The sequence below is a fragment of the Sceloporus occidentalis genome, unplaced genomic scaffold, assembly GCF_023333645.1.
Source record: "Sceloporus occidentalis isolate IW3139 unplaced genomic scaffold, rSceOcc1.0.p SCAF_5, whole genome shotgun sequence".
Lineage (NCBI taxonomy): Eukaryota > Metazoa > Chordata > Lepidosauria > Squamata > Phrynosomatidae > Sceloporus > Sceloporus occidentalis.
In genome coordinates, this window is record NW_028316985.1 from 120362155 (window position 1) to 120389432 (window position 27278).

The 27278-nt window shown below is 37.3% G+C and overlaps 1 protein-coding gene across 3 annotated transcripts in view; it reads right to left on the reverse strand.

Annotated features, from left to right (window-relative positions):
- Nucleotides 1-27278, reverse strand: part of SGCZ (sarcoglycan zeta) — a 674993-nt gene that overhangs the window by 75308 nt on the left and 572407 nt on the right. For all 3 annotated transcript variants that reach the window (XM_089526979.1, XM_089526977.1, XM_089526978.1), the window contains exons 5-6: nucleotides 26527-26649; nucleotides 2760-2832 (exon numbers count right to left, since the gene is read on the reverse strand). In XM_089526979.1, coding sequence (XP_089383105.1) covers nucleotides 2760-2832; nucleotides 26527-26649 — 196 coding nt within the window. The remainder of the gene's footprint in view (nucleotides 1-2759; nucleotides 2833-26526; nucleotides 26650-27278) is intronic.

A 27278-nucleotide genomic window follows, 5' to 3' on the forward strand; every position in this document is an offset into this window, starting at 1 on the left:
TAGTTTGAACTCCTTCTGCCAGCAAAGACATGTCTCAGCCACCTATCAGGATCCTTGTTTTTAAGATGGAGAATGCAATCTTGTCAGAGTTTTTACCAGTTCTTTAAGTCACCTGTTCCTGGGAAAAGAAGGGGTGGATATTCCAGCGCCATTGAAGTTCTGGGCAAATAATTCTGTGCTCCCAACAAAAAGTTACTAGAGGAGCTTTGACTCCAAGAAGAGCAGACAATGACTTTTAGGGAATTTGTGGAATTGTGAACCCTTTTGAGAGAGAACACTTGATCTGAACCCCAATACTGTCAGTGTCGGGGAGCAACACAATGTCTGGAGGCTTCATAACACTCTGAGTTCATGAACTAAATTTCATGAACAGGATGTACTTAATGTTTCCCTCCTGGAAGAGAATGCAATGATGCCTGAAAGGGGTGTTACAGTTCTATCTAGTCTCATGAAGTTTTTGGTTCTGGCCTGACACTTGAAGCTGCCTTACTTGTTACTTCATTCACCACCTGCCTGCCTGCTTCCTGACTTGACCATCTGCCTGCCTCCAAACAACCACAGCCCATAGATAGTTTCAATTTTTGGTGCTGCTGTTGCTGAATAAACTGGAAGATCCCTGGAAGACCCATGGTTCATATTAACTTACAAAAGCACAAACACACCAAAAGAGATACTATGAAATTTACATGTCAGGATTCTTAAACTTCCTCTGCTCCCCCACATAACCACCAACTGCTTTAAATCTATCAGCTTCATTTCAGGTTCTGTAACTTTTAATGGGAATAGAAATCACATTTGGCCACTTTCTGCTTCAGGCTTTTAATGAAAAGGCATCCTGCCATGTCAGTGCCCTTTCTTATTCCCTATCTTTTCAGAGAAAGGCTCTTAGTGATGACATGCAGCTAAGTGCTTTGTAGTAAACACAAAGCCATTGTGCAAGATTTGTGTATCTTCAATGTAGATCAAAGTTTAAAAGGGATCCTACCATCTTTGGCAGCTCCTTGCTGCTTGATCAATTTCCCATCTCATTATGCTCAGTGTTGGCTTTCTGGATTAGCTTATAGTCAGCGGTAGAGTAGCCTTCATAATCAAGGAGGAAGAAAGCTATTAAATTTGATTTTGAGTTTTCCCCAGAGGTACAGATCAACAACACCACAATTTACCCCTCTTATTAAGAAGATGATTGAGGGCATATAATTCCATACGCAACCACAATAGCCTTTATTGTGTATAGAAAATATTGTCTCTTAATGGGTGACTGGTCACACTGAATCACCAATGTTACAACCAACATTTTTGAACTTTAGATGCCACTCAATGTAGCTGCTTATGATGAAAAGCAGCATTGGAAATCTGGCAATTAAACTATTAATATGCAATTCATTTCAATGATTTGAAGGCATGATTCTTTATTTATGCATGGTTTGTTAAAGAAAGTCAGAAAGAGAGAGATTGCTAGGCTTGAGAATTCCACAGGACAGGACCATGGCAGTTAAAAAGTGAAATAATAGCGCTATAATTCTGTAGTGTGAATAGTGCTAGAGAAATCACATACATACATTATTGGTTAGCAAAAGACCATTAGTATAACAAAATAAAATTGTTTCCAAAATACAATGGCATATGTATATATGATTTTGTATTCTATACCCAGAAGGAAAATTTTGCTTTGCTTTGTTTTTTTAAAAGAAAGCAAGGTAGTAATACTCCTTTTGCAATGATCCTATGTTGGCTTGACAATTTTGTTGAAGCTCTTGGGACTAATATGTATGTGATGCCCCCAAATTGCTTTAAAAAGAAATGAAAAGAAAGAGGGGCAAAAGAAAGTATTCAGTCTTAATACAACCTTCCCTTACCATAAGCTCTGTGTCATGAGCAAAGATGGGACTGACCCAAAAAACAGAACTTTAGACTGAAATGCAGCCAATTCTATTAGGCTTACATTTAATCTCTTTGCCATTTGCAGAAAAAAAATATTGATTAGAAGCCAGGAGTGTAGTGACATCTAAACTTTATCAAAGGCTCCACTCAGGAGGCTATTTTAATTTTATAAATATCTCAGTAGGACTTACAAGCTCACTGGAGGTTTTAGGATTTGATAGTTTAGCTTTTCATCTTGGATATTTGAGAGAGCACGCAAAAGCCACAACTCAATAGTAGTTTTTATGGGATGCATTATTGTTTCACTGAAGTTAGGAGTGAGGTTTTTTTATTTGTGGTTTCCTGCCCCCCTCCCCCCCCCCAAAAAAAAAACCCTTTGGAAATAAAGATTCACACATAAAACATTATCAATAGATATGGCTAAAAAAATAAAATAAAGAAAAGGGCAAATTCAGTTTTCAAGGACAATCCTCAGTGTGCCTAACCTTCTATTGACATTTTTATTCTGCACATCCTGAAATAGCACATAATAAGAACAAGAACTTACCTTTTGAAGGAAGAAGAAGTACTCGGGAAACCAACTTTAAATCTACCTCCAAACCAAGATGGCAATATATGACTCATGCACATCCACAGTTTCCCATTATTATGATGGAAGTTACAAATATGGAACAAAAATAGTTTAGTAAGAACATTTACATTTTTGTTAGTGGAATCCCCTATTTTGTAGGTTATACTTGAGTATACTTGTTTGAGTATAAATATGATTTAATTGTATCAATGAGCATTATGAAGCCATTTATAAATTAAAGCATGGCATATTTATTCATACTCACAAAATGATACCAAAATTAATTCAGTGGTCTTAAGAAACCTACCTGAGGTCTTGTGAAGGTTCTGCTCTGATGTGGGGGGTCTCCACAGAGTGCTCAAATACAGCCCCTTCAGTGCCTAAAAGCATAAATAAGATACAAGAGATGTATGCTCATTGTCAAGACCATACTTTCAAATGTACTATACTTGTAAAACAAAGGTATTTCAAGAAGACAATTTGTTTAGCCATTCAACAGGTTCATATTAGTGAAATTTCTTGAAATTAAACTTGTGGAAACATTTCATCTTTGAAAGGAAATAAAATGCATGACAAAGTTTTGCTTCTTTGTTGTAGAGCTAAAGAGAGAACACTTGTCTAGGCATTTCTAGGTCCCCCAGTGCAATTCTATGGTCAGCTGGAGGACCTAGAGATTTTGCTGAAGGACCTAGAGAGGAAGAGGGTAGAAACCTCTAATTTCTGAGGCAAACATTGTCTTTTGTTCAAATATATAAACTTTGTTTTCAGACGCTATAGTCTGTCCTGAAGCCAGGATTCAAACCATGATCCTGTTGGTGCAAATAATAGGGAAGAGCAGGAGACACAATTGTAAGTTCATTACTTAGTATTCTGCATCCCTAATCCTCAAAAATCTAGAGATTGTATATGAATGATGTCCATAATCCTGCCAGTTAGTTATGGCTAAGTCCACACAAAACCAAGAAAAACACTTTAAAAATTAACTAAAAATGTTAAAAGTAGAGTATGTCTAAACATGCTTGCAAAATCCTCCTGAGACAGGGAATGAACATCAAGGGCCTATAAATTCAGCTCAAATGGAACATGATGGCATTTGAGGGCATGATTCTCCCCTCCCCACTTTATTTACCACCCTGATTTGCAGGAAATTATGGCCCATGCCTGCATTTCTCATGGTTTCAAATGGGCTTTGCTCCCTGGTGATAATTTATTTAGTGGGTGATGGAAGAGGAGAGATGAAGGACAAAGCTTCCTCTTCTTTGGACATACAGTGCTTCCACTCCAAATGAAAGGGAAGGAACTTGGGGACGGGAGTTTTGAAAACAGCTTTGTAAAGCTTGATCATCTGTAGCTATATCATTAAAAACCAGTGCTTTCAGTAGTTTTCACAGATGTTCAATTCCTTTTCTGTTACTTTCAATGGGACTCGTTGAGATTTTAGTTGGATGTGGACCTCTCCATATAAATACAAAGGAGATAAAGCATATCAGTCTTAAGGCCAAGCACTTCAGTAGCAATCGGACATTCACTTATTTGGATGTGAATGCCACATAGTCTTTTAAAGTATGGAACACAGAGAACCTTTACAGTGTGGTTTATATGTTCCACACAACTGTCTTTTCTCTTTTACAGGGATGTCCACATAATCTGAGTGTACAGTATTTCATTGTTCCACAGAAGCATGATCTTTTTTCGTTAGGATAATCTTTATGAGAGTGGCACATTATTCAGTGATATTGTGCATTTAAGGAAATGCAATTTGTGAACATTTTGTGAAGAGTTACTATGAAACAGCTTTCGTGCAAAAACATCTTGGTAAAATTTTTGCCACAAGGCTCCCAAAATAATGAACTTTGTGTGGTAGTTTTTTAAAGGGTGTGTCTCTGGGTGTTAAGACCCTCCTTGTTGCTACAGCCAACAAGCTTTGTGAATATTTTTACCGGATTGGTTTCCCATAGGGCGGTATACAAATAATAATAATAATAATAATAATAATAATAATAATAATAATAATATTTTTACATGCCTTCCCTTTGAACTTTTGCTGTCTTCCCTGCCCTGCTAGTGAGTAATGTTCAAAGTTACCCCCAGTAGACCCAAATTCAAAGACTTTATAACAATGAGGACAGGGAAAATATGATATACAGTATGCAGAAAATGGGTTCATAGACTTTTTGACTAATAATCAAGTTGTGAGCATTAAGTTTAAAAATCCAGTCTTCTGTTAACTGGAAGTCCTTATAGCCTACACAGCTATAGCACTCTAAGGCCCATGGCTACATCCTGTGGCATCTTGGGGTTTGTGGTTTACTAAAGTACTAGAATTGTTTGAGGATGCTAAATATTCCTCTCTGCATTTCTGATTACTACATTATTAACCTCAGGATTCTTTTGATTGGAACCAGAGACCTTTTTACCCTACGCAATTATAGCATTATTATTCCACTTTAAATACTTTGGTTCCATCCTATGGAATTCTGGAGTTTATCCTTTTGAAAGTCACCAGAGATCTCTGGCAGAGAATTCTAAATGCCTCTCCCTAAACTGCAAATCCCAGAATTATGTATGGTTTTGCCATGGGAGTTCAAGGGGAATCATAATGATTTATGTATAACTCCCAAAGGTCCAGAAAGTTAGAGAAGATGCTCTTTTAAACATCCAGAGCTTGATGATAGAGAAATCATCCGTAAAGAAAACAGAAGGTAAATGAGACATAGGGTGGAAAATCTTCCAAAAGTCATCATTTAAATAAATAAAAAATATCTCCAGGGCACTTGAAAGTGTTATAAATGGCAAGGTTGTGGAAGATATTTCTCTGACGGAGAGCTCAGCATATATCATATCCATCCTAATTCAGTACAAGCCACAGCTAGTCATGCATTCACAAATTACACTCCCCTGAAACTATGGAAACTGAGAATTTAGTACTCTAGGAGACTGACCAGTGTAAACTACTTATTTCTGCTCAATTTACCAGTTACTGAGAGTCAGCCTTTGGAAAATGAAAACGAATATGGTTCCATTTATATCACTGATAGCATATATTACAAATTATAGAACTGAAAGTTTGGTGATAGATTACGTTAGCTGTGCATCCAGAGAATGAACATAATGAGTGGGTACTTGTTGTGTAAACAGTAAAATTGTGGATTTCTCCATGTATCATCTTGCTTTCAACAGAAAAATTGCAGTATATTCAGTGCAGCAGCAAATAAAAGCTAAATTGTGCAATTACACTCTTTTATTGGGAGAACTGTATATCGCAAAAAGCTATAATTCAGTTATAACTTGAGGCTTAGAGTAAATGAAAGCAGACTCAATGTTCCATGTATTTGTTCTTTTCAATGAAGGGGCTGAACAGCATGAGATTATGATGGGACATTGCTGGCTTTGCTGACAAAAGTTGGAATACTCAAACTATTGTACTGTTTTTTTACTGTTGTGCATTTGATTTGAGCTCAATTGAAAAACAAATGGCAGGGATTTTGTTCTTGTATATAGAATAATAATTCTAGATAAAGAATATAGGAACCTCATTTGTGTTTCTTTCTGAGAACTAGTTGCCAGTTAGCAAAGCAAGATTTATTGGTAGATCCAGAGTATAAGTTGCATAGTTTTAGTGGGTTAGTGTGCTAAATGTTTGCAACCTCCTACTTCAGTACAAAAGAAAATGTGTCATGTAAAATAACCATCCTAAAATAGAATATTGAACTCAGTGGTGTTTAGTAGGGTATATCACCAATTTTCTGAATAAAACCTATAAAGAAGCTGGATTAAATAAAGCAGTATAGTAAGAGTTAAGGACAGACAAGCAACAAAAGCATAGGGTAAAGAAATATAGCCAGAATCCTTAATGTAATTGTTCAGTGACTTGTGTGTAGAAGAATGACAAAGAGCACTATTATAATAATCAAGGCAAAGAAATATAAGACCTCTTCCACAAGATCTGAGAAATGCAAGGGAAATTCAAACCAACAAGACCACATACATTGTATGATCAAGAAGACAAAAAAAAAAAAAAAAAAGATGATGGAAGAACAATATAAAACAAATGAAAGCAGGTCAGATTTCTTCAAGAAAGAACATTTTGCTAATGAAGCCACAGCTTTAGAAAGGGAAGTGGCAGCTGCTCCAAAAGCACTTGTGAGAAATAAATCACCAGGAGCAGATGGCATACTGACATAGCTGTTTTGATCAGACATAATCCATTCAACTTGTAACAAAATCTGCCAACAAACAGAAAAATGGCCCACTTATTAGAAATGCTCAATATACATGCTTGTTCCCAAGAAAAGAGACACCAGGGAATGTAGTAACCATCAGACTATTGCATTAATCTCCCCTGCAAGCAAGTGATCCTCAAAATTTTACAACAAAGACTTTTATCATATATTGAGCAAGAAATGGTAGATGTCTAAACTGGATTCAGAAAAGGAAGAGGCACTAGATCACATCTGAAACATACATTGAATAGTGAAGCATATCAAAAGAGTTCAGGAGAAAATCAGGGTGTGTTTTATAGATTATAGCAAAATCTTTGATTGTATAGATCTGTAGATTTTTTCTAAAAGAAATGGGTTTGGTATATTTGACTGTCTTCATGTATAACCTATAGTTAGGACAAGAAGTCACTATAGGGAGAGAATATGGAGAAACATATTGGCAAGGCAGTCAGGAAAGGCTGTATCTTATCACCCCATTGGTTTAGTTTCTATGCAGAACATACCATATGGAAAGATGGATTAGATTCAGGGAAAGGAGGAATGAAAACTGGAGGAAGGAACACAACAATTTAAGAAGCACAAACATTACTATATCACTGGCAGAAATAGCAAAGACTTGGAATGACCACTGATAAAGTTAAGGAACAAAGTACAAAGGTATGGTTGCAGTTGAATAATAAGTCAAAAATAATAACCATGAATGTGTGGGTAAAGTTTCAAGGGGTTAGCAAAGATACTGAAGACTTGGAATGACTATTTAGGAAAGCTATGGAAGAAAATACAAAAATGAGGTTACAGTTGAGCATTAAAAAACAAAAGTGATGATTTCCACAACATTAAAATGGATGATGAAGACACTGAAATAACCAAAGACTTCCTATATATTGGTTCAGGCCTAAATCAAGATTGAGACTGTAGTCAAGAAATTGGAAGAAGCTAGAATATGAAAGGGCAGTTATTTACAAACTAGACAAGATCCTTACTGCTAAAGATATGTCATTGATTGCCAATGTTAGGATTGTCCATGCTATCATCTTTCTGGTTTCTATGTATGGCTGAGACAGCTAAATAGTAAAGAAAGCTGACAAGAAGTGAATCAGCTCATTTACAATACGGTGCTGCAGGAGAGTTCTATGGATACCATGGATTGGGAAATGATAAATAAATGTGTCTTAGAGCAAATCATGTTTGAACTATCCCTTGAGGTCAAAATGACCAAACAGAGATTATTGTACTTGGTCATATCATGAGATGTCATTAGAAAATATTATAATGCTTGGTAAAATGGGAAACAGTATGAAAAGAGATAGACTTTACAATCACTTTACAAGAACTGAACAGAGCTGTTGACTTGTTGGGGTCTTGGAGGTCTCTCACTCATAGGGTCACCATAAGTCAAAGCCAACTTGGTAGCAATAATCAACAACAAAAGAAGATTCCTGCAACTGTTACTGGAATCTGTCTTCACTCCTTAATGCTTTCATCTGTTTAATTTCACTTTCCTGTTCTCCTCTTACCAAGGCCACAACAAAATCCTTGCTGGATCAGATAAAGGCCCTAACTAATCCAGCATCATGTTTCCTGCAGAGGATTACCAGACACAGTGAGAAATAGCATCTCCCATTTTTGGCCCCAGCAACTGGTATTCTAAAGTCGATATGACACTACACTGTTACAACACTGTTATTCTGCTTAACAGCTATGCCAGTTTACTACCAAATTTTAACATCTGTAGAGGCCTAAGAACATTTTGGCTGAGAATTGTAAATGCTCCTCCCTAAACTGCAAATCCCAAGATTCTGCAGAAGGTCGCCATAGCAGTTAAAGTGGAACAATAGTGCTCTAACACTGTAATGAGATATTGTCCTTAGATATACTGCCTGGAAGTTGTGAATAGATACCATAAATATTAATATTAATTTTTCATGAATGTGTCTTGTCCCCTTTGAAGGCTACCTGAACTAATGGACATGATCTTGTAGTACCAAATTCTATGAAACTGTTTCTGATCATCTGTTCCTTTGTTTGTATCTCTAACTAACTAACTAACTAACTAACTAACTAACTTGTTAGTACATCATTTGTCCGTTTTGCATATATCCATAGCTGCTTTTTCTTCTGTTCCTGCATTTTTCTGCCTTCATTCCCTTTTACATTCCCATGTACTCTTTCAGTAATGGAAGAACTACTCATCCAGGCTGCATCTGCACTGCAGAAATAATCCAGGTTGGCACCACTTTAATTGCCATGGATTAATGCTATGGGAATCTGGGAGTTGTAGTTTTGTGAGACATTTAGCCTTTTCTGTCAGAGAGCTCTGGTGCCACAACAAACTACAATTACCTGAATTTCATAGTATTTCTGAAGTACAAATGCAGCCCCAGAGATGTCAGTTTGTTTTGTCTTCCTTCTCCCTAATTTAACATAAGAGTTGGTTTACCAATTACATCCTATACTTTTGTACCACTGCCACACATGCACAAAGGAGTTGCAGTAGAGATGTCATATCATGCCTTTGAGCACCATATATAAAGCATTTTTTAAAACATGCAACCATGTTGGCCTATTCTCCCCCCCCCCCCCCATCCCTTAATATAAGGATATTAGAGTGTATTCAAACTGGAAAAATGCAGTACAGTTGAACAGATATCTTTTCCTCAACTATCTTTACTTTAACACTGAATCAGATGCAAATATTTTCCAGGACTGAGTAAATAAGATGGTGTAATTTTTTTCATGTTGTGATCCACATTTGCTATAAAATGCAATAAATGCAGTAAGAAATGTGTGAATCACACCATGGTAAGATAAAGATGTATTCAGCTGATCCAGCTGATAAAGGATGCTGATCTTTCTGTACTTATTACAAAATTCTTTAGCAGAGTAAATTGATAATAATGCTTCAGGTTTAGTGTGGCATGACTCACTCTTCATTTTAAGAAGGCTTCTTGGTAGACTACAAAGTTTGGAAAGAGGAAGAAATTAGGGGGAAGGGAAAATAAGGAATGTAGGAGTACTTTTAAGATGTTTAAATGTATTTATTTATTTTAACATTATCATGAGATGTAGTTCAGAGTGATATCTCAGCTTCAGGATATAAATATCCCTTTGAAAACTCTTCCCTTTGAAAAATTAGGGCAAAGATCATGATTTCCATCTTTCTAGATCCCATTTCCACAACTATGTAAATATGTTTTATATCCTAAGGCCTGATTATCAATCTCTACTGCATCTGAAGAAGTGGGTTTATATCCATAAAAGTTCATACTAAAATAAAAACCAGTCAGACTTAAATGTGCTGCTACATTCTTTCTCTCTCCCCCCCTCCTCATCCTCTCTTCCTCCTTTTATGGTGCAAGAGATTAACACAGCTACATCTTTGAAAACTACAAGAGCTCAATTCTTCCTTGGAGAACAATACAGCAGGATGACTTAGGGCTGGATTTCACCAGATTTCGCATTAGAATGGCTAGAGAGAAAAAGACAACAAAAGAAATTGGCAATGAAGAAAAACAGAAGAGCCAGAGAAGTACAATTTTTGGAACAAGGATTGCTCTGGTACAAAGCATGACATCACTACTGAATTAAGTCTGGGATTTAATAACAGCAGCCTATGCAGCCATAGATGTAGCCACAGAGAGACCCTAGGAGGGTCCTCCATGCTGGTATGGTTTGATGCACAGCTGTACTACATTACAATAATTGTGACAGTGAGGTAAAATAAAGTTTGAATGTTCAGGGCTGTTTTACCTCAATTAAATTTGATTCATAGGCTTTGCAGTGATGCCACTAACATTGGCACCATCCAGTGCAGTAACTCATGGTGTTAGCTCCCTCCACTGACCTCCTTCCGTGCCACACCATACCAAATTCTTAGTGATGTTTTTTGTACTAATCAAAATTCGGGCAAGGGTAATAGCAGACATTGCAGTTGATTGTCATGGGGATGATCTTATCTAAACTCTGAAGTTCTTTTTAATGTTGTTTTATTTATTTGTCTGGACTTTTATTATGTTTAATGTATAAAATTTGTTAGTTATTTGATGGAGCATTTTATAATTCTGAATTTCTGTCATCAATTTTACATTTTAATCATGTGAATGTCCTTTGGCTTAAGCATTAATAAAATTGATTGATTGATACTAATTTTACTGATACCCGTATATCCCTGAATGTAGTGGCAATAGTTGTGACATAAACAATTAACAAAATTTAAATTATACCTTTAAATTATGAATCACACACACAACTTAAATGTATTCACATGTACATACCTTCATGCAGTTAGTGAAACTTTGGCAAGATGCGACATTTTTAAAGCAGTGCAGGTAAACAGCAGGGCCTGTTTCTGCCAAAAGGCAGATGTTTGGGGAACAATGGTGCCACTTTGTCTTTGGGTATCACCTGGTACAGTCCACATTCACCTCCCTAGTGATGTGTTCCATGCAGTCATGCTGACCACATGACCATGAGTGCAGTTGGTGTGCAGTCCCTAACCCTAATATTGATGCCTGCATGGTGCATTCGACCCGTCTGTTCTGGGCCCAAGTAACACTAAGAACTCAGTAGGGCATTGAATTGTGGAAGGGTTGACTACAAACTTGTTGGGAATGTACAGTATGCAGCCCAAGGAGTATGTGGTGCCCACCCTTAATGTAGCCTAATAAGAAGCTCACTTCCCTTTCTCTATTCAAACAGCTGTAAAGAGATTAAAATCTCATGCTTCCACTTCAGATTAACTACAGTTTAGCATGTCATTTAACCTGGAAACTCTGGTTAACTCTCACTGGATAAAGCACACCACCTTTAAAAGCTTTGGTTTGAACTTTGCCTACATCACTTAACTGTATATAATATTATCCTCCTTTATCAAGCTTGGACCACACAGCAAATGTTACTCAGTAACAGAAACAAATATTTCTGAACCTATCCTTCAAGTGAAGGCAGAGGGGGCAGAAATTTAGCCTGATACTTGCTATGGTTCATTCCCATTTGGAATCAGCTCTGTGGGAGAGAAGGTCTCTCTCTGGTGCAATAAACCGAAGGAATTCCGTAATGAGATTTTATAAGGTTCCATGATCCTTCCTCTGTATGATGGGAAGCATATGACTCAATTGTCAAACTTCTTAATCTTTCAAATTAAATTTCAGAAGAAATGAAAACCCAGGCTTTCTTTCCTTCCCCCATTACATGTCCATGTTTTGCTCTTTGTTACCTCTACCAATGCTCAGCCATGCTACTGGATCAGTGTAACATTCTGGTTTGCTTTGCTGCATTGATTATAACATTCTTGATTGTGACAGTGTCCTGGCACAAGAGTTAACGTGCTCCTTGCTGTGCTCCATTTTAGGCGTAGTGACTAATAGGATTGGGCCATCCAATGTCATGGATATAGATTTGATTCAAAAAGAATTGAATGAAAAATATCAGCTCACTGCTCTTTTCCTGTAGCTCTCACATAAATTGTAAGATTCTGTGCACAGTTTCTCAGCTCTCATGCTCCACAGTACAACTTTTAATGAATTATTTTGGCATCAGTATTCCCCTTTCTCTGGTGCTTCTGAGAAGCTCTGAGCTCCTGACACTCACTATCTCTCAACGTCTCCTGGAGAACACCAGTTTGAAACCTTAACAAACTTCCTTAAATATATTTCCCACATATTCCTAAGGAAAGCTTCTCTCTGTCAGAAGAACTGCAGTTCTTCTGAATTATGGTTAATTAACTTTGTCCAAATTAACACATTATAATATTGCTTAATACCAGCAAACCTTTATGATTGTTGTATTTTTATTTTAAATATTTATGATTCACTTTTACTTTAAAAAAAGACTATTTGAAACTTGCTCCTTTTTCTAACAAGGCCCCTACTTATTTTTTTAATATGCCAATAGAATATAGCATTATTTTCTGTACATCATTTTCATATATTTCTCTTTTGCATTTTCTGCCATTGAGAATAAATATGAAATCTTGTATTTACTGTTCCTTAATCTCTTGTATAGTAGAATCTACATAATAGAGATGACCAGAGATCTTGGAGGTTTCTCATTCATAGGATCACCATACATCAAAGTGAATTTGATAGCAAATAAAACAATATACTGCTCCAAATTTTTTCATATTGTGTGTGGATGTAAACCATAAATGGTACAAATCAGTCCAGCATGTAGTAGATATTTGGGGGCAAAATAAGTACTGGCTCAAAGCTTGATACACAATGCATAAAACTGCATTTAGAAACCATTTATTTATTACCTGCCTTTTCCCCAGTTCAGGACTCAAAGTGGCTCTCAACAAATCAATTAAAAATAAAATTAAAAATTCACAAGGTACAATAGTTAGAAACTATATTTTTTAAAAAACCCAGTTAGTACACATAAATAAAGCACAAAAAGTAACAAATTGGAAAACTCAGCAAGTTGTATAAGGCCCATTGCACCTAAACCATAAATCCTCAAAGGCCTGTCAAAATAGAGAAATCTTCACTTGTTTACCAACAAACAAACAAAGAGTCAGTAGTGTGCCAGTCTAACCTCTATGGGAAGAGACTGTTACAGCTTGGGGGCTGTCACTGAGAAGACCCTCTCCTGTGTTCCCACCAGATGTACCTGTGATGGAGTTGGGATGAGAAGGGCCTCCCAGCAGAACTCAAAACATAGGCAAGTTCATAAGGGAGAATATGGTCCTTCAAGTTTAGCTTATTTAAACAAATAGCTCATTTAAAGGTTGTTTAAATTTACTTAAAAGATAAAACCATTTACTTAATCAGCTGATATTGAATTCTTTGTTTTCTTAAATCTCGGGTTAGGGTAGGGCAGGGGACTCTTCACAACACTGTTGGGAGAAATAAGTTGGATAGGTTCCTAAGTGCGCTCATAAATGTTAGTATTAATCATTTCATTTTAAAATGATTTTAAAAACAAGCTTAAAACATTTCTGAGTATTGCTTGGAGGTTCTAGCAGGGGAGTGCAGCTATCGTATACCCTTGACCGAAAAACAGTACACTCTTTCTATCTGGGATGGTCATACTCTTTCACAGAGCATGTAGCTTTGGGAGGGATGCACATGGAGAAGTGAGAGAGGAAGAGGACACCTGCCTAGCCAGCCAGATCAGCCAAATCAACCCTGGTGATCAATGAGGTGACAGATGTCACAGCCAGACTGCCCTCACATCCAATATTACAAACTAATGTAAACCCTTTGAGGAGCATTTACACTTTTATAAAATATGATTAGTGAAATATTAAAGGGATATATACTTCAAACATGGACCCAAGCAAATGTAATATTAATTTCAAAAGAAAATAAGGATTTGACAGACCCCCAAAACTACAGACTAATTTGTTTACTTAGATGCTCGACAGACAGCCTGACAGGGGCAGCTCTATGCCACCCCTGGAAGCGCTGGGTTGGGAATGTGGCAACCGGACGCCATGCCCCCAACCTGCTCAAAAAAAGAGCCACGAAATGCAGCTCCTATTCCTAATACTACAGGGGCACCATAAGGGAATTATGCCTCTTGTGTGCAATACCGTTTGTATGCTGCGCATGAGCTATCTCATCCTGGTGCACGCCTTCTGGTCGGGCACGCCAAGATGGTGCCCAGGTGCTGCAAAAAGGGCTTGGAGTGTGTAAACATTCAGCCCTTGGGTAACCCTAGTTCAGGCCCAGGCTGGCACAAAGTGCCGGTCTATACAGGCCGTTAATTCGGATTATAAATTACTAGCAGGTATATTGACAGAATGATTAAAGAAAATTTTAAGTAATTGGATACATGATGAACAAAGTGGCTTTCTCTCAAATAGAATGATTAAAGACAATCTCAAAATTATAAATTAATACTCAAATATAAAATGAAACAATTAAATAATTTATGTTAAAATGGTCAAAAGAGTTAAATCAAAATATTAGTTTAGATCATGGGGAATAATTGGAATAAAAGAATTAAATAAATATTAAATTATGATATAAAAGAAAATTTGTATAAGAGTCAATACAGATGGTATGTAATATCATATAAACTATTGAAGATGACTAAAGATGTTTGTTTGAAATGTGAACTGGAGCTGGTGGAGATGTGATACAGCAAAGAAATACTGGAATATAACTTTGAAGGTGACACAGATCATATTTGTTAAATATGATAGAGAATGAAGAATTAGAAAGGACATTTAGATTAGTTTTATATTATATGATTGTGGCAGCCAGAATACTTTATGTGAAATATTGGAAGAGTACAGAATTATCAAAATTAGAAGAATGGAAATTAAAGTTATATGATTATTATGAAATGGATAAATTGACATGTTTAATTAATAAGAAAACAATATATAAGTTCAACACAGAATAGAAACCATGGACTACATGTATGCAAGAAGAAGAGAATATGTGTATTGCTTCAGAATAATTCAGTTAGTAATATGAGTTTAAAGCTGTGCGAAAATGTCATAAAAATAGAAAATTGTGTTTGAATTTAAAGATCTAAAGTTTAAAATATTGTTGATTGTAATTTTAGATATGGAATGGGAAAAAGATAGAAAAGAAAAGTACACATATAATATATAAAATTGATCGAATATTCAAGTAATTGTTACTTGAAGTACAGATGTGAAAGTATATAATTTTTTTGTTTTTCATTGTTATGTAAGTATGGTTTTTATTTTGTTGTTTATGTTTTCTGATTGTTTATTTGTTTTTTATTTTTGTTCAGTTGTTTGTATTAATGTATGACTGATAAGTTTGTGTTTAGTTTCCCTTCCTCTACTCTCACACTCTAAAACCATTTTCCCTTTGCCTACTCATTCTAATTCCTTCTCAACATTCCAAATAATACTCCATTTAGTGTCGAATAATATCTCCAGTATCCAGTTTCTAAAATCTGCAGATATATAATCAATTACTTTGACAACAGAACTGCTTGTTAGTATGTTCTGTGTCAATGCACACAGTAATAAAAATCAATATAAAGTTCATCTATAGAGTAAATGCCTAATTAAAATGTGATTTAATTATTGACAATGGATAGCCACCTCATTCCTGAAGCTGGGGAATAAATTTATCATTCACAACATCCTGTCTCTTTTTTGTTGCCTGGTAATGAAGCAGTATTTTTTTTTCATGAAGAGTGTAGACTTTTTGCTCAGTTGCTAGAACAGCAGTATCTGATTTGATGAAAGTCAGAGAAGATCTCTCAAGATGATAGGGAGCTAGTTTACTTAGAAGCATTATGGATTATATAATAAGAATGAATGGAATGATAAAATGAAAATATTTTCTCTGTACACCATGTTCCGTTTATAAAAACTTTATTCAATCTAAGGCTGGCAACCTGATAGTGGATTATGATGGTGTAAACTGGACAACCCACTTTTTAAACCATTGTAGAGGTCAGAATTCTGTTTTGACCACACAGTAACCAAATCTCTCTAATACCCTACCTGGTACGCAGTGCATCCCCCATGATCCTTTCTGTTTTGTCAGAGAATGGGTAAGTTATTCTTGTGTAGGTGGCAGCATCTCCAAGGTCATCCCAAGGCTCTTAGACATCACTGTAGAGGATTTTTGCAGTGCATGCAGCTGCAGGAATCCCTTCTGACAATGCAGAAATGGCTGTGTTGGAAGAGGCTATGCTGTGCACTTTGAGGAGTGTCATCAGAAGTAGCAGCTATGGATACTAGGGGTCTACTAGGGGCAGGAAGGAGTGGCCAGAAACCACTCCTGGCCTGATTGCCCCAGGGCTGTGTCAAATGCATGTTGTGACCCCAAGGGTGCCTCTTGCTGCAGTCCCAAATGGACTGCAGAAAGGAGTGGAGAAGATCTGCTCCTTTTGAGCTGGTTTTTGGTCTTAGATAGCCCCAGAGTGGGCTTCCAGCTGGTCCAGGGCAGGCGTCACCAGAGTGGTAAGAAGCCGCCCCTGTCTGCCCATCTGACAAACCTCAAGTACTTATTCTATAGAAACTAAATAGTATTTTAGTTTCTATAGAATAAATATTTTGCACTTTTTTAAAACCAAAAGATCCTGCAGTATGAAAAATTATTGAAAAATTGTGTGTGTGTGTGTGTGTGGGGGGGGGGGAGTACATTGTAATCTCACTCAGAGGGGGGAGAAAATTTTTGGAATTATTTATTCTGGCATGTGAGTATGAAATAAATAACTTAAATCCCTTGTGTTTATGCATCTTTTGTGAATGGAGTCTACATACACACAGGCTCTACCTGCATAATCCCTATCACTTGTTCCCAATGGACCCATAAACATGTGGCAGTAGGCATAGGTGTAATTCTATTATGGCCCTTGTATTCTGTATGCCCAGATTCTGATGGTATAAGTAGGGCCAGTGAGATCCTGCAACAGAAAACTTTCTTATACATGTTTCATCACTTGATGACTGCAACAGAGAAGGAACTTTTATATCAAAACATAATGCTGATAGACTCTATCTACATATTCAGCTGAAAGTAACACATACTGAATAACTAAATGACAAAGGCATGCTATAGGCTGGTATCCTATCTGAAATATGGAATCCTTTATATTTACTTGAAAATGTTGACATAGAAAAAAATTGGCAGCGATTTATGTAGAAGTCCTCAGAGGCTTTTAGACAAATTGCATTTTGACTATTGGATTCCCAATGGTTTTTTAAGACCTATTTGTCATGAATTTACTGAACAGTTGTATTTCAATTATTATATCTCTACTGAATAACCTGAGGCATGAGCACTTTGGCTGTACATATAAACCCTTTGCTCCTGCCTTCATTCAAGCACGAGGGTAGTAAGTCTTCCGTTATCCATGCACACTGCAGTTAACAGCTTCAAAACAAGCCATTTTATAAAGCCTTCTTGGAAGTAAGGTTTAAGATCCTGTTTTGCTAGCCAATAATTCTAGTTTTCAGGTTGAGAAAATTTGTGGTTGTTATCTACCGTCAAGTCACTTATAGCAACAATATCATAAGGCTTGTTCAGTTCAGGGCTTCTTAAGTTGACATATGGTCATTCAAATACAACCAGGGTCTACCAATTTGGACTGGACCTAACTAAGATGAGTTATGTGGCAATTAGAGGTCACCTATTATTTAACTAAGCCAGTTATTGTTTTTCCTCTCACATTTCTTCCACTGAAATCTATCACACTTGAATTACGAACATCCTAAAGACCAAGCAGGACAAATACAAGGAAGACTTCACCCATTAACCACAAAATACCAAAGCTGGTGTTGAAGGCAAAGATCTCCTCTCATTGCAAATATATATCAATATTTATTTTCTCTATATCATAGAGCTTGTTCTAAATGGTTTGTTTATGTTCTTGTAACTTAATTTGTAATTTCCTCATTTCCTCATAATTCAGTTGTATTTCCTTTTTATAGCCTCAAGCAATATTTCTAGTTTATCATGTCATTTTAATGGTAATAGCCATGCTTTGTATATTACTTCCAATTACCCTCACATTTATGCAGTCTTAAAAAACAAATTTAGTAAGTACATATTCATTTCTACATGTTTAAACTGTGTGGCTACCATAATGTAAGAGTGGACTGTTTCACTATTTCTCTATACTTTGTATTATAACATCAGTATCTGCACTAGTTTATATTTCATAATTGTTTTCCTCATCACATCAATAGAAATATTGACCCAATATTGGGAAGAGCACTGAATTTGTTACAACGCATATAACAGGTAACAGATTTTCTAGTCTGTGATTTATACGACATGAAACTCAAGTAGGATATCCATTATTTGAAATTCAGTTTTATGAACACGCAGTGTGCATAATTTGTATGTCTCGAGGTCAGTCTTGCTGCATATAGCCAGCCATTTATTTGTGGAACTGTTTATCTCAGATAATGAAATCTCTACTGAAACATACTTGATAAGTGGAATTATATATTTCATCTAATCCTTTTAGGCCTATTTCTCATGGTATTATTAGTAAGCTAACAAGCTAAACTTTCCACTGTTTATCCCTGCTTTTGTACACCTTCATATCTTTGGATAAAGCAATAAATGGAAATCTTTAAGTGTTATTGTGTCCTCCAATTTCAGATCCTCCTAGTAATTCTGATTCATATATTGCTGTGAAAATAATCTGACAAATCTCATAAGAACCTTTTTTCAGGGTCAGGTAAGAGTCTAGTTGAGGCAAAAAAGAAAAAAAGAACAGTCCCAGGTAAATGAGAAACAAAGCACTAGATGACATCCTTTGCTGTCTTTGCAGGCAGCATCATGTACCCACTATAAGCAAATTCTAGTTAGTTATCCCATATAAGCAACACACTTCCATCACAAATTCACATTACATAGTATCCATTGTGTTTTCTACAACTAACATGTTGGGATGATGAAGGACTAGTAGATTTTAGAAACTTTTTTTTCTTCAGACTACAGCTGCCAGAACATCCCTTCCAGCATGGGCAGTAATCATGTTAGCCAGGGGATACTGGGAGTTGCAATGTTGGCCATGTGCCCCCAACATTTTTTCCCATTTCAAATTAGCAATAGCATTTAGCAATAGCATTTACATTTCTATGTCACTTAATAGTGAACTCAGCACTCTGTAAGCAGTTTACAATCTATAAACTAACTTACAATGACAAATGGGATGTAGAACATAGTGTGCTGTACCTAGCGCAAAAAGTTTGGGTGAATTAACTATTTTATGTAGAAGCGCTTCAAAGGCAATTAGTCCAGGCTTCTTTCCAGAGCCATGGCAACTAATGACCATATTGGTCAGTTATGATGTCTTATGTTAGATTTAGGACATTGTCACTGCTTCATATTCTCATTTGTAATCATGGCACTATTGACATGACTTCATATAACCCTGAAACCCACCTAAAAAGACAGTCAGCTACTTGAAACAATAGTGGTTTGTGCTGCTTCCAAGTCAGGTGCAGCAGGATGATGTGACCATCCTCTTTTGCCACTGAGTGAGGCTGTGGGGAAGAGAAGGAAGGAGTCCTGTGGGATCCTGTCACAACTCTTAATTCTCACTGCACTCACAGGTGGGAAGGAGCAGGTTCTATCAACTTGCAACACCTCTAGTTGACAGCAGCTCTGTACTGCTGATTGGCTTTTAAGGTGGGTTTCAGAGACCTGATAGGAAATTGAGGTGTGGTAATAATAATAATAATAACAACAACAACAACAACAACAACAACAACAAATTATTGTGACTGTATGTTTGGTGCAGGATCTTGACCTAACAGGGCATAGTGTAGTGTTTTGAGTGTTGGAGTAGGAGTTGGGAGAATAGGGTTTGAATTCCTGCTCAGCCATTGAAATCCACTGGGTGACCTTGGGCAAGACATACTATCTCAGCCTCTGGGAGACAATTATCTTCTTAACCAATTTTACCAAGAAAACCCAGTGATGGGTTTGCCTTAGGGTTGCCATAAGTCAGAAACAACTTGAAGGCACACAACAATAAAAACAACTTGGCCTAACATTTCCCAAGAAATGAGAGACTTGCTAAGACAACAGTGTGGACACTTTTCACATATCACACAAACATATAGTAGGAAATTCTGGTCTAGATTCAGACTAAGGGGCTCTTCAGACTGGCCCTCAATGCTGGCCTGGGGGTGGAGTCAGGGCATCATGTCCACATGACACATGCACTGGCTCTGCGCCCAGGGTGCTGTGATGCTGTGTGCCATGCCGCACTGCACATGGTGTCACAGCGCTCCTCCGGCACTGCATCCAGACTATGGTGCCCTTTCCAGGGTGTGAAAAGAAGCCACTTTTTGGAAAGGCTAGATCAGTGCCACAGCATGTGGTTGCCGCAGCCCCAATCTAAATGAAGAATGGGGGGCTGGCTGATTGTACGTCCCCAAAGTCTTATTTAAATTAGATATATTTCAATCAAAACATCTTTAAATTAACTGGTTACCTATCCCTGGGCACTGCTACACTGATTTAAAAAGATTAGTGTCAGCTTCAATATTTCTGGTCCATAGGGATCCTGCAGAGACTTCATTAAGTCCACATATACAAAGCACTTCAAAACGACACTGGCACAACTGGCCACACATTTCCCTCTGGTGAACTCACTGTTTTTTCAATCTCATCATGCATCATCCTATCAGCGAACAGCTCTTGCAGTTTGCCTGCCAGTCTATCATATAATGATTTAGATGCCTCTCCACTTAAGCTTATTGCCCCCTCTGCTACCCCAGTGAGGGATGGAGGAAATTGTAAATCTAGAGAGGGGCAGGGGGGAAGAAAAAAAGTACATTGTATTTATCTTTGATTGATGAAACCATCCAGCCATGGCTACCCCTCCATCGTCCTCCCCATCACAAGTGTCACATTTCTTTTACTATTTGTACTTTATTCCCCCAATTCTCCTACCACTTGTTCAGCTTTGTGTCATCTTTGTTTTGACTTCAGTTACTACAGCATACAGTAACTTCCCTCTCCCCCTGATTGTTCACAAATTCATTTGTGTGATCACATGCTCTCCTTCCTTCATTCCCCACATTTCCATGCAAGTGAGCAAGCTAATGAGGAGGGGATGGGGAGGAGAGAATGTATGCAGTCACATGAGTGAGTGAATGATATGGGAGATGGGGGTACAGTGAATGTACACACTCCAGTCACTAAAGTCACTGAAGTCAAAACAAAGATGACATAATGCTGATCAGATGTGGTGAGGATGGGGGGAGAAGAGTACAAGCAGCAGAACAAATGTGATGCTTGGGCAGGGGGAGAAAGAAGGAGGTGTAGTCTGCTCTAACCCCTCTCCACTGCTCTCATGGCTGAGCAAACAATGAAGGAGAAAACCATGGCAACATACACTGGGTGAACCCACCAAACACACTCCTTCCTCTCATAGCCCCATACTGACATCCACATCAACACATGAATTTTCCACTCAAATCCAGAGTAAAGTGCTACTTTTTTCTCTCCAGATTAAAGCCTTGAGGCAATGAAAAGTCCCAGATTTGGCCTGAATCCTCCTGTGCATCATCTGGACTGTTTGCAGTGAAAATGAGATGATATAATTTCTTTTTTCCCATGTAGACAATGCTTTTGTCTACTCAACAGTTAGATTTCCTGTAAATAACTTTCTTATGTATTTTTTAATTTTTTAAAAAAAATCATTTCATGAATACAGACGTTCCCAGAAACTGTATAATCAAGGGTTTCTTTCCCCTTTCTCTCAGCTTCCTGGATACCATTATGATATATTACCTCTTGTCTTTTATGACTTAGGTTTTCAAATAAAACAGAAGAAGTAGAGGTTCAAAAATGTTTAAAGGACATAAAAAGTTTTGAATCTGATTTTTCTTTTTCTTTCTTCTTTTTTGGTCTTTTGAGTGCATGTTAAAATCACAATAACCTAATTGAAAGATATGTACAGGGCAGCTTTGACAGAGCAGGAGCAAACTTCTAAATGATACCTGGAAAAATGCAATGCTAATACTATTAAGGTCAAAAAGAATGCTCTTAAAAGCATCAACTGTAAGCACTGAAGTTGTAAAGTTCAGATGTTATGTTCAAGGTTTATGTGTACAATAATCACAGTTGAATTAGCATTCTCGAATGACACTTTGTCAAGATGACACAGCTATTTTTCCTAGCTACAAGATTCACAAGATTCCTTGTGAACATCCATAACCAATTCTGGTTCCCCCTCCCCCAAGGATCCAGCTATACATTCTGTCAGGTGTGGGAATTATTTGTCCCTCCAGATGTTATTGGACTACAACTTCCAACATTCTCCAACTTTAGCTATGCTGGCTAGAGCTTCCATTAATTTCAGTCCAACAAAATCTGGAGAGTTGCACAATTCCAAGCCCTGCATTACATGAAAGATACATTTTGGCATTGTGTGATTCAGGATTTTGAAGCAGAATTGGATGAAGAAACCCAATTAGGACTGGGACTGAGTTGAGGACAGAGATTATTTTAACAAACTTTTACCATGATGCCAGCTAATCTACCCACTCATCATACCTTCCTCTTCTGTTGGGAAGAAAATGATTGGCATGTTTGGCTTTTGCACAAAGCAGTCTCAGAATGGATTTGGAACAAATGACTGAAGGATGTAAAAGTGGCAAAACAGCCAGTATCCTGCAGGTAACCTACAGTTGGCCTGGGGCAACAGTGTGATTTACTGTTGTCAGGCTGTATTCTGTGCCATCGACAGTCATCAAAGATGGCTTCATGTCATTTAGCTTTGTGGTTACAAAATAATGAATGATAGTTTGAAGTTATAGCTACAACACTGCCAAACATTATATTCTGCAAGCTACAAAGCCAGAGATAACTTTTGCCTTGCCATTGCCCTTGAGCTTGACCTCAGATTGTGTTGTTTTTAAATATTTCAGCAAACACAAGCAAGTTCCAGTGGTTTGCCTCAGTTGGTCTACATTATATCTTCTGACATGATATAACTGATGAAACCTGGCAAGCTACTGGAGTGCAAAATATCCCAGAGATATTTTTGAGAGGAGGATCCAAAGATCTCCCATCATATACAAGGTAAGGATGAACAGAATATTTGAAAATATTCAAAAATGGTTGAAATACATGTTTATTGAGTGCTGAGAATCTGATGTGAGAAGAATCCAAAACTGATGAGAATCTTCACATTTCAGAAATTACTCTATGCAAAATTTGCAAGTGTTTGTTTTGCATAGAAATCAAGATTTTCTTAGCAGGTAATCACCTTTCTTGTATGAAAAATAATGCAGAAATATTAATTCATGCAAAGAAAAGTGTTTTCTATGCAGTTCAACCGTGTCTGAATTTTATGCACAATAAATCCCCAGTTACAGCATATGCTGTTCATAAAGCAGGCTTCTACATGGGAAATAATATTTCAATATAGGAATATTAATTCCTGCACAGAAAATGCTGCTTTTTCTGTGCAGAAAATGCTGATTTCTGTGCAAAATAACCAGGTGGGATTTTTTTTTCACACTCCTAAATTGCAAATAGCCTTCAAAATCTAAGACTTTCTTGCAGTAGGAAGAAAATTACTGAAATTACTTATTGCTATCTTCAGGAAGAAACGTAGCATCCCCAATACAAATTCAAATACCGAAGTCCTGTATGGCAAAAATGTAGTATAATAGTTCCTCATGTGGAATTATGTTACCACTGGCCATTCAGAATCCCAGACTAACTGCTGAGCCACTTCACCCCATTCCTCATTTTTGGATGGTGAAAAAGGAGGGAAAATGGAGAATCAGCTGGTTACTTCCCCATAGCCAGATACAGAATGATTACATGACTGGAGCTATCAGCTGATAATATAATAATTTTATGTCTAGCTTCAGGGGAAAAGACATATATGTCTCTCCCACTGCTCATTGACATACTGGACATACTGTAATGGGCATCCACAGGGATCTCTGCAGGTTATCAGAAGGCCCCTGTAGATTATGCTCTTGCACAACATCCTGCTAAAGAAAAATAGCTGGACACATCTCTGCTGAGCCTCCCCATCTTCAATGATGTGGACATGTCCATATTTTTCTTGGGGGGGGGGGCTGCATCACTTAAAAGTTGGATTGGGAAGGGTTTTTTTAGTCATTGGACAGTCAGTAAAGAATTTTGGTCTCCACAGCAACCAAAAAGTTGATGTGTATAAGTTGGACTTGCACTATCATAACTCACTAACATGATGCCAGCCATAATGTATTTTATAGCATATTTTTAGTTACATGCAATACAGTTTTCTGTTTACATCTCTTAATAAAGATATTTTGTATACATTTTCCAGTCGGAGAATTGAATTGCAAAACTCACAGTACCGAGAATATAAAAATGTAATTGCATCACAGTTTGTACATGGATTTGGGAAGTGTGAATTTAGTTAGTTTATACAAAGATACAAATTGAAAGCATTTCTCCCCATCCCTTCTGCCAAGTTGGCTGTGTTGTATCCAAAATACTTTCTGAAAGTTTCATAAGTGCCTCAGCAAATCTAATATTATACTGGAAATCGTTTAACAACTTGAGGGAATATAATTCCTCGGTTGATGTTTGCCTTCAGGTTGCTTTCAGCTGATGTGGACTCTAAGGTGAATCTATCATGGTGCTTTCTCAGCAAGATTTGTTCAGAGGAGGTTTGCCATTGCCTTCCTCTGGGGCTATGAGAGTGTGACTTGCTCAAGATACCACAGTTGGTTTCCATGGCTGAGGAGGCATTAGAAGTCTGGTCTTCAGAGTTGTAGTCCAGTGCTCAAACCACTACACCATGCTGACTCCTGCAATTTCTTAGTATGTCCCCAAGAAATGGAATATATGTGTAATAAGAAATAGGTTTCAGCTGCACCCGTTCATTGTGAAACTTCATTAAATACTCTTGACAGTGTACTTTAAATGTGTCCCCTTAAGTTACAGAGAAATAAGATATGACATTTTGAGTACAGAGAACTATTGCATACACTGTATAATGGCAGCTTTTATGGTTATGTCAAGGAGGGGACATTGCCTAAGTAAACTTTTTAAATGGCAGAGGAACCATAAATTATATTGCATTAATGATGGCATATAAAATAGAGGTGCTTTTGGAAAGTCTGTCTCTAGAGAAAAAAGTTCTTCTTAGCCTAAGAACATCTCCTTAGTTCACAATTTCATATGGTTTATACAGTGGTGGAGCTTTTGGACATACATAAGAAAAGGCCTTATAGTCATGGATTACAAAGGGGATCTTCATGTAAAAAAAACAATGGTACAGTTATTTAACACTTCTCAATATACAGTGCGCCTTTGGCTTACACAGGGGATCCGTTCCGGACCCCCCCCCCCCCGCATAAGCCAAATAGTGCGTATGCTTGAGCCCCATTCACTTGAATGGGGCTTGTGCACATGGTGGCAGCGCAGTGGCATGGCAGCGCATGTGTGCCATGGGGATGCGCCCCATTCATTCCAATGGTATGTGCCACCCCTTGCACCCTGTGTGCTCCCACATGGCTCTCCATAGGTTTGAGCGAATCCTCAACCCCACGTATAGCATGCCTGTGTATAGCATAACTGGTATAATTAACCATGTAGAGAGATGGTTTTGTTAATTTCAATTTGTCTCTATTCTTCATTTTCCCAGCTCCTAGTTTGCCCTACTTATGAATTTGTTTGGAACTTTAAAAAAATCATGAAATAATTAATACACATTTCTTCTAATACACACATGTCTATACACATTTTCTGTACTGTGGCCTAAATCCTATTATTACTCCTGATTAGAGAAGACCCATTGAATCAATGACGTTTACCTACATGCTGTTTTACCATTCAATAATTGATGCAATAGGTCTACTCAGGTCAGAATTAAGTAACAGATTTCTTTCCAGTATGTATTTTTGCATGTAATTTACCATCTATACAATGCTTGTTGGTATACAGATGTGTGTCTGTATCTGTGTACGTATCTGTGTGTGTATTTGTACACATGTGGTATAGTGGTTTGAGCTTTGGAAAGGACTCTGAAAGACCAGGGGTTGAATCCCTGCTCAGGCACAGAAAGCCACTGTGTGACCCTGGGCAAGTCATACTCTTTCAGCCTCAGAGGAAGGAACAAATCTTGCCAAGTAAACCCTGTGACTGATTCATCTGAAGGTTGTCATAGGTCAGAAATGATTTGAAGTCACACCACTACCACCACCACAACAACACACAGGTTTGCAGTTTCTGTACACACTTAGTTGTTATTCAAAGAAACAAAATTTGAAGAACTATGTGAGTTATGAATGGCAAAGTATAACTGCATTATGATTTGTGTAATGATACAGGAGGTCTACATTTGCTGAATATGTCAACTCAACAAAATCCCTTCTCCGTATTCAACATTTTTAAAAATAATATTAGGGACTCCATTGGTACCACCAACCTGTGACTTTAAGTCGATCTGCTCCAATAACAATCTCTTCTTCATCAGCTGAGAAGAGGACCCGCCCATCTTCACTTGAACTTACTTCAAATCTTTTACACTGAGCTTCTACAGAATCAGCACCTAAAACAGAGAAAATGACATCTTAGGTCAATCATGAGATCAAGCTTTTACGTTCCCAAACTGGAATGTTTTCAGTGCTCAGCTTCAAGTGCCTCCATTTCTTATTGAGAAGCTGGATCTGATAAAAAGAAGCCCTGGTACATGTAAAGAAACCCAAGTGACTGTAGAGAAAGCCCAGGAATCTCTTGGCATTTTTCTTTGGGTTCCAGCTACACTTTCATAAACATATGTACATTAAATGCCTGACTAAAGTGTTCCTGAATGTCATTAAAGATCAAACTTTCAAATATTTTTTTCACTCATAGTTTTATAGATTATATTGTGGCTTATCAATACTAAATGTTTTTGATGGCATATCAACCATCTTCAATACTTATTATTGTTCAAAGGGATCTTTGAGATGAACTGAAAGAAAGAATGGGCTTTTGTAGACTTAAGCCTACTTCCTCGATGCATCTACGAAGTCTCCAAAAGCTCATGCTACCAACTTCTTTCTTTCTGTTAGTCTCAAAGGTGCTACAAGATTCCTTTGTATACTGATTTTCAAGACTAACCTGACTATTTCTTTGAATTCTATTTGTTATTGCTGGCCTTCTTGATGTTATTTCTATCCTGCCTTTTCCAATTTG